The sequence below is a fragment of the Syngnathus floridae genome, unplaced genomic scaffold (assembly GCF_059516105.1).
Source record: "Syngnathus floridae isolate MCC-2025c unplaced genomic scaffold, RoL_Sflo_1.0 HiC_scaffold_47, whole genome shotgun sequence".
NCBI classification, from domain to species: domain Eukaryota; kingdom Metazoa; phylum Chordata; class Actinopteri; order Syngnathiformes; family Syngnathidae; genus Syngnathus; species Syngnathus floridae.
The window spans coordinates 127,517-135,594 of NW_028284076.1; the positions used below are offsets into that span (position 1 = coordinate 127,517).

Consider the following 8,078-nt stretch of genomic DNA (forward strand, 5'->3'; position numbering starts at 1 on the left):
CTGTTGCGCGCTGTGCAGCAGATCCATTCTCTCTTGGAGGATGCAAGCGTCGCGCTCCCTCAACTCGCACATCAGGGCTCGCTTCCATTGGTCCACGGCGCTCCTAAGCTCTTCTCTCTGATCCGCCGTCAGCACGTCATTCACGCCAGCGTGGCTGGCTTTTTCGCCGTCCGTGGCGGGGCAGTCCCGCTGCGGTAGCGCCTCGTACAACATGGCCTCCAGCTCCAGGATCCTCTGGGCCGCAATCCTCGTCCATCAGTGGTCCGGCGGGAGATTTGAGGGCGGCTTACCTTATGAGCCTGGTCCATGGAACACTTCCTGAAGTCCAACTCTTCATCCAGGTAGCCCTTCTGCTTGCAGAACATATCCTAGCACAGCTCAAGGTCAGAATTGTTGGGGCACATTGCCGGAGTTCCCCTTGGCTGATGTCGCGTGTCTGTCTACCTTCTCACTTTCAATGTCCAACATCTTCTGTTGAAGTGCTGACTTGGTCACTTTGATGTATTCTAACCACTGAGGAAAGGCTGCTGTCACATAAGCAGAATGCGAGAGCGTGCGTGGACGTGCGCGTTACCTTCTCGGCTAGGGTGAGAAGGGTCCTGGCGTGAATCACGACCACCTGCTCCTCGTTGGTGAGATTCTGCAAGAGCCCAAAGGCACAGCGTCAACAAGCTTCTTTCAGCGCAAAGCCTTCCAAAAGTCACATTTGAGCCGCCGAGTCTCGTGGAGTGCGAACATAAGGAGTTCGACATACACTTACGGCGTTATAGCCCAGGATGTCCAGCTTCTTCATCAGATCACTGATGACGATGTCCGGGGGAAAGGCGCAAGGAGCAATGTAAGGTGTTCTGGGACCTCGGGTTAAGGTTAGGGTTGCGAGGGACGCCTTACGTACGCTCACGCCCTCGGCCTCGCAGTAGATCTGCAAAGGGCTGAGGCCGTCTGGGAAACGGACTTGCAGAAACTTCAAGACGGGGGAGCGCCACTCCCTCTCCTGAAAGGCAGAGGCATGCATCCGTCCGTCCGTCCGTCCGTCCGTCCGTCACATCTCTGGCCTCAACACGCTTGTGCGAGTCTTCCCACCTCCAGCTCCAGGATGCGGAACTCAAGCAGTTCGTTTTGGTCTCGGATATCCTGGATGTGCTCTTTCAGACGCGCTTCTTCCGCCTCCATCCGCCTGACCTGAAAAGACAGTCAGACCTCATCTGCGGGGCTTCCCGACAGGTGTGACGCCAAGCGACTCCGCCCAGCGCCTTTCTTTCCGTCACCTTTTCGGCCAACTGCTGATTGCTCTGACGCAGCAGCTGCTTCTCCTCCACCCACTTGACATTCTAGAAGAGACAAACGCGTGGACAGCTTTGGAATGTTGTGTCATTTTCATCCACAAATTCTTTGGTTGACTGGAAAATGACATTTGCTTTTCTCCGCATTTTCCCAGCCACGTTCGGGGGGGGGGGGGGGGGGGGGGGGGGGTTGGTCCAGTAATGCCAGACGGATGAGTGACTGAAGAATGTAGCTATTTTGTCTGAGAAAAAGGTGTGCTCATTGATGAGCTTACCTGTCCTTGTTGCTTCAGCGCTGACTCCAGATCTGCTACTCTGCTTTGATAGTGACCCATTTCTACCATCAGCTTTTCTCTGGTCTGAAAGGAGGAGGAGGGAGGCTCCTCCTCCTCCTTTCAGACCAGAGAACACCCGAGGCTGGGTGAGAACGGGGAGGCTGCGACCCGGCCGGGGGTTGCGGGAAGGGGCGCCACCTTGATCTCCTTCTCGGCGTCGTAGTCCCCTTTCGCTGGTCTGGGCTAGCAGAGCGTAGGCTCGTTGCAGCGCTTGATATTCTTGCGTCAGCTGGCGGTAGCGAAGCTCCGCCTCTTCATGCACACACCAATGCAACACAGCACTAGTACCAGAATCAGTCAGACCGGCGACAAAGCACCCGCGACGCAAAGACGAGTCCGATTCCAGGCTGAAGAGGAATGTTTGGTGTCAATACGCTGGCAGAAATGGCGGGCTACCTCTTCGGGTTCCGTGTCGGGGGTTCTGTCGGTGTGAAAAGACAAGGACGATCCGTCCGAGTCCACCAACACGTCTTCGTCGTAGCCGTAAAATGTTTCGATGACCTGCGGGCGCGGAAGCAAACATCTCTCTGAACAAACTGAAGCGACACCTCACGATGAATCGACGAGAGGAACGATAGCGAGAAAAAGGCCATTTCATCTTGCGCAACACCAAGCAGCCGCAAACAAACAGACTCACCTTGCAGGACCTCACGCTTTGTTCCTCCTCAGAGATTCTCGACGTCGGTATCGTAGCAGCAAATCTCTCTCCTGTCGACACAAATAATCCGCCTTTGAGATTCTTTGGATGCAAAGGGAACGAACGGCTCCGGCGCAGAAACAAACGCGACTCACAATGACATTTCTGACATGAGCTCCTGTCTCCAGAGCCTGAAAAACACGTCACCGGCGATGATTGGAGGGACGCTCGTCTTTTCCAAAAGTGACAACTACAGGGTGTGTCAGGGTTTTCCAGATTATCTTTATCGTATCATTGTGTTGCTTTGACTTTGACTGCGACCTGTAATAAATAATATTATTTATCCCTTATTTATCCCTATCGCTTATCCCTTCCTACACAAAGTCGTAAAACACCCCTTGCTATGTTTTGACTAGAGGTCAAGGGCTTCCTCTATTCAATCCACTCTTACACCCACCCTGTTTCTCTTAATTAAAATGCTCGTGCAGGAGCCGAGAGTCAGACTTCATTCGTACAACGGATGGACTCTCCACCTGCAGGTGTCCAAAAGAACTTACTTGTCTCCCGTGTGGTTCTTGCAAAATAAGTTGGAGCGAGCGCAACTCTAACAGGGTGCATTTTGCCACTAGCTGCCTACGGACAATGACGTCGCGCTCGCGGCTCATGGTTGACGGGCTGAGCAGCCGGGCAAGTCCGTCGTTTTCAGCGCACAGCGAGTGGCAAAGGCGCTGACAAAACGGGAGCTTTGAGCTGCTGAAAACGGCAAAACAAGTCTAAAGCGTGTTCAAACGCGTGCGCACAATGCTCCTGCTTGAAAGGTCGGAATTTAAGGGGCCAATTTTTTGGATGGCGGCCGCCGGCCAAGCTTTGGACGGAAAAGGTTTCCTGGCGACAGCGAGCGAGCGCGGCGCTGCCGTACGTGCACCGAGTCGCCTGCCTGAAGACCTTGGACAAGTCGTCGATGATGTGCCGCTGCTCCACAACTTGAAGGAACTCCATTTCACCGTCCTGCTGGCCGCAACCGCGGTCCAGGTCATTGAGCGAACTAGGCCTTCTCTGTGGAACACAAATGCAGTGGACTCTGTTGGCACGCCGCCATTGTCCGCGTCGACTTACCAAGCTTGCCATCTCCTCGTTCTCCTGGGTGACAAAGCGCACTTTGTTTTCAAGGCGACACAGCACCAGCGAGAGTTCTTCATTCTTCCTGCTCAGGCGTTTGTTTTTGTACAGGAGTGGCAGAAACTGGCTTTCTGTTTCTCTCAGTCGCTTTAGCTGCAAGCATGAAGTGCGGGATGTGAAAGACGCACAACACGCGGGCCAGAACGTATCCATTCCTTTTGCATCGGTTTGAACGGAATCGTGGCTTTGGCTCCCAATAAAAGACATCTACCAGGCAACCGACTCGCTGCGCCGCTCAACTAATAAGCAAGCGCAATGGGTGCCTCGCTGGATGGCGCGCATCAAACGTAGCGCAAACCTTCAAGCGTGCCGTCAATAAATTACCAGTTCATTGCGCTCTTCAGAAAGCAGGGCGTTTCGATCCTCCAGTTTCCTGATGACTGCGCTGAGCTCAGCGATTTTCAGATGAAACCGTCGCGTGTCCCGATCCTCCTGAGACTGAAAACGCCCCGCAACACACACACACAAGCACTCGTTCAAAGTTCAAAACTGTTTTTGTGCTACCTTCCTCCAGCAACGAACTAAGTCATGCGTACTGCAAGTGTGTGATGAGGTGGCTTACGCAATGAAGAGGATTGCTAGTAGCGGCGTTGACCCCACTTCCAGGGTAGTTTAGGCCCGCCCTTTGGGAATCCCTCAGGGCAGCGATCTGCTGCTCGGCAGCCTGAGTCTGCAGCTGAAGGCGGTGGACGTGGCCGGCCCCAGGGCTTCATCCAAAACACTAACCGCTCTGTCTTTCAGCTTGATCTCATCCGTCTGGATGTACAAACGGGGAGCGCTCAGGCAGGCGGGCAAACTCATTTGCCAGAATTGTGACAAAAACAAAGAGAGCAACCGGCCAATTTTTTTCTTGAATCGACTAGAACACCTTTGCTGTGACAAAAGCGAAGCGAGCAACCGGACATTTTCTTCTTGTGAAATAGAATAGAATAGAATGCCTTAGGTGTCATTGCACTGCAGGTATACAACGAAATTGGGAACATAGCCACGCACCGCGCATCTGATCAGTCCTACCAGTCGGCGGATCTCCCTCTCGCAGTCTCTCTTGGTTCGGCTCAGCTCCTCCCGATGCTGGTGATGAGCCGATCGGAGCTCGGCCGCTCGGGACTGCCAGGCCTGCTGGGCCGCTGCCAGGGCTTCTTCCGCGCTCCTGGTGGAGGCGACACCGCTCGGTCTCCCGACACCGCCGCGTCTCCTCCACCTCCGCCAGCAAAGCGCCCCCCCTCCTCACCTGAGCAGACATTGCGCCACACCGGGCCGTTGAGACCGCAACGGAGCGCCGCGACGCTTACTGGGGACAAGCTACACAATACGGTAGCGGCCGCATCGAAGCCCGACGTGGCGTGCGGATAGTCAGACACGGATAGAGCGGATCACCTTGTCCATGGAGCCGTCCCTCAGGCTGAGGACCAAGGCATTCAGTCGCTGGATCTCTCCATCTTTGATTTTGATCACTCTCATCAGCTCCATTTCATGCTGCCGCAGTAATGTCTCCCTGGTAATGGCTAACTCTTTCTGCTTCTCCTCATGGAGTTTGCTTTTGAGTTCCGTCATGGCGGCGGTGGCACGGTGGTGCTCCGCCCGCAGGTCCTGACTTCTCTCTCTCTCCAGACAGCTGACCTGACATGACTTAGACTTAGACAAACTTTATTGTCATCTTGTCTGCACATGGTGCATACAAAACGAAATTCCGTTGCATACGTCTTACAACAAAGTAGTGATATTGCAGTTGAATAGAAGTAACATATCCTATGAAAATATATATATATACATATATACTATATATATATATATATATATATATATTAAAAATAAGTATAAAGTGCAGCAGTGATAATTATGCAATAGTGCAAGTAGGCAAAACAGTATTCAAGAGTGTGCAGAGGAATGCTAAACCATGTATTAAACTTCTATTTAAAGGGTTTATACAAGTTCAGTAAAGTTGGTAGTGCGAGATAGTGCAAGATAGAGGTCCGTAGTGTCATAAAGTACAGTTCTGTGAATGTGTGATGCAGAGTTCAGTTTAGAGCTCAACAGTTCTAGTGTTCAACAGTCTGATGACAGCAGGGAAAAAGCTGTTGCAGAACCTGGTGGACCTGCAGCGGATGCTGCAAACCTCTTCCCAGAGGGCAGCAGGGAGAACAGTCCATGGTGGGGGTGTGATGGGTCATTGATGATGTTACGGGCACGGGACATGCAGAGCTGAGATGAAATGTCCTGAATGGAGGGAAGAGGAGCCCCTATGATCCTCTCTGCTGTCCTCACCACTCTCCTCACGTTCTTCCAATCGGAGGCGGTGCAGCCTCCACACCACACAGAGAGACAGCTTGTCAGAATGCTCTCTATGGTGCTCCTGTAGAACGTCCTCATGATGGGTGGGGGCAGGTGGGCTCTCCTCATCCTCCGCAGGAAGTACAAGCGCTTCTGTGCCCTCTTGACCAGTGCCGTAGTGTTCATAGTCCAGGTGAGGTCTTCTGTGATGTGGACCCCCAGGAATTTGGTGGTGCTGACCACCTCCACAGCTGAGCTGTTGATGATCAGTGGAGCGTGGTGAGGCTGTTTTTTCCTGAAGTCGACGATGATCTCCTTCATCTTCTCCTCATTCAGGATCAGGCTGTTTTCTCTGCACCAGCCCACCAGCTGCTCCACCTCCTCTCTGTAGTCCAGGTCGTTGTTGTCTCTGATGAGCCCCACCACCGTTGTGTCGTCTGCTGACTTCACGATGTGATTGGTGGTGAACCTGAGGACGCAGTCGTGTGTCATCAGGGTGCACAGCAGGGGGCTCAGGACGCAGCCCTGAAGGGAGCCTGTGCTGAGGGTGATGACATCAGAGGTGTTCTGTCCGACCCGGACTGACTGAGGTCTGTTGGTGAGGAAGTCTAGCAGCCAGTTGCGAAGGGGGGTGTTGAAGCCCAGGTGTTCCAATTTTCCTACCAGATGCTGTGGGATGATGGTGTTAAACGCTGAGCTGAAGTCCAGGAACAGCCTCCGCACATGGGTGTTCTTCTCCTCCAGGTGAGCCAGGCTCAGGTGAAGAACGGAGGAGATGGCGTCCTGAGTGGAGCGGTTTTGCCGGTCGGCAAACTGGAACGGGTCAAATAATAGGGGGAGTCTGGAAACGATGTGACCTTTAAGCAGCCTTTCGAAGCACTTCATCATAACCGGAGTCAGTGCAACAGGCCGGTAATCATTAAATGAGGTGATTTGAGGTTTCTTCGGCACCGGAATGATGGAGGCAGTCTTAAAGCACGCCGGCACTGTGGCTTGGCCCAGCGAGGTGTTAAAAATGTCTGTGATGACCCCAGCCAGATGACTTGCACATTCCCTGAACACACGCCCAGGAATGTTGTCGGGGCCAGGGGCCTTACAGGGGTTGACTCTCCTCAGGGTCTTCAACACATCGGCGGAGTCAAGGCAGAGTACCTCCTCTTCCTGATGGGGGACAGTTTTAACTGCTGGAGTGCCGTTTAGTGCCTCGAACCTCCCAAAGAAGTTATTTAGACCATTTAGAAAGTCAGCATCAACTACACCCACCGGGGGGGGGGAGGGTGAGTTGTAGTCTGTAATCGCCCGTATGCCTTGCCACATACTCCTGATGTTTTTGACGTCGTGGAAACGATCCTGAAATTTTCGACTGCGGTCTCGCTTCGCTATCCTGATGGCACGGTTCAAGTTGGCTCTCGCTGTCCTCAGTGTCTCCTTGTCGCCAGACTTGAAGGCAGAGTTCCGCGCTCGTAGCGTTTGACGTACCTCCTCAGTCATCCAGGGTCGTTGGTTGCCCCGGGTGATGATATTCTTAGTGGTGCTGACGTCCTCGGTGCATTTGTTGATGTAGGCTGACACAGTCATGGCACACGCATGTCTAATCTACATCGGGAAAACTGGGAGGGAGGGAGGCAGGCAGGGAGGCAGGCAGGGAGGCAGGCAGGGAGGCAGGCAGTGTCTGTCTGTTGAGGTTTTCACCTTGTTCTTCTCCTGCTGAAGTTCTAACTGGACGTCCATCAGTTTGGTTCTCAGCTCGTCATTGGCGGCCTGAAGGGCGTCCGTTCGCTCCGCCTTGGCCCGCCCTGCCGGAGCTCGTTTGGACATCTCTTACTCGAGTCTCGCCCGGTCGTCAGTCAGAGATCACAACATTTGTACCTGGAGAGCACAAACGCAGCGCTGTTTTCCACTGGCTTCGAACTCAACTTCAATCGGTACCGTAACTTACAACATCATAAACATAGAACTAGCTTGACTTATTCATTGAATAAATGCATTTGGTTCTTCAAAACTGCATCACGCAACATAGCGTGACCGTGACGGCCGTTATCCACCTGCGTGAAGTTATTTGGTGAAATGAATGAGATGTTTAAGACACCATCGTTCTGTCTCTATGTAGATGAAGGTAAATAATCGATTGCTGAAGGTCCAAAGGTGTTGTGATAAACAAATAAACATATTAGTGATTAGTGACATATTTGTGATAAACATATTAGGCAGGATAATCACATATGTTAACGTGACTGCCCACACTGTATTTATTTATGGTTATTTGTTAAATCGAGTACTGTTAGACATGAAATAGGAAGTGTTTAACATAAATGGAAGACGAAAGGGGTACTCACCATTGTAGCTCCTGCTGGTCAATGATACGAGCCTCTT

General features: G+C 52.5%; 1 protein-coding gene and 1 long non-coding RNA gene across 4 annotated transcripts; both read right to left on the bottom strand.

Moving 5' to 3' along the window:
* Window positions 1–823: 823 nt before the first annotated feature.
* On the bottom strand, window positions 824–7,560 carry LOC148378385 (janus kinase and microtubule-interacting protein 3-like). 3 transcript variants are annotated; one of them, XM_088367938.1, is made up of 3 exons: window positions 7,398–7,560; window positions 1,269–1,331; window positions 824–1,182 (listed from the first exon to the last, which is right to left on the bottom strand). In XM_088367938.1, the coding sequence occupies exons 1-3, from the start codon at window positions 7,521–7,523 to the stop codon at window positions 1,057–1,059; spliced, it is 315 nt and encodes a 104-aa protein (XP_088224064.1). In that variant the 5' UTR covers window positions 7,524–7,560; the 3' UTR covers window positions 824–1,056. The 3 variants fall into 3 exon arrangements, 1 of the variants encoding a protein (XP_088224064.1); XR_015855939.1 differs by lacking the exons at window positions 824–1,182; window positions 1,269–1,331 and adding an exon at window positions 4,455–4,626; XR_015855938.1 differs by lacking the exons at window positions 824–1,182; window positions 1,269–1,331 and adding an exon at window positions 6,702–7,315.
* Window positions 1,464–2,322, bottom strand: LOC148378386 (uncharacterized). The gene is made up of 3 exons (XR_015855948.1): window positions 2,256–2,322; window positions 2,015–2,119; window positions 1,464–1,870 (listed from the first exon to the last, which is right to left on the bottom strand). It is a non-coding gene; the product is annotated as an uncharacterized LOC148378386 (long non-coding RNA).
* Window positions 7,561–8,078: the final 518 nt, after the last annotated feature.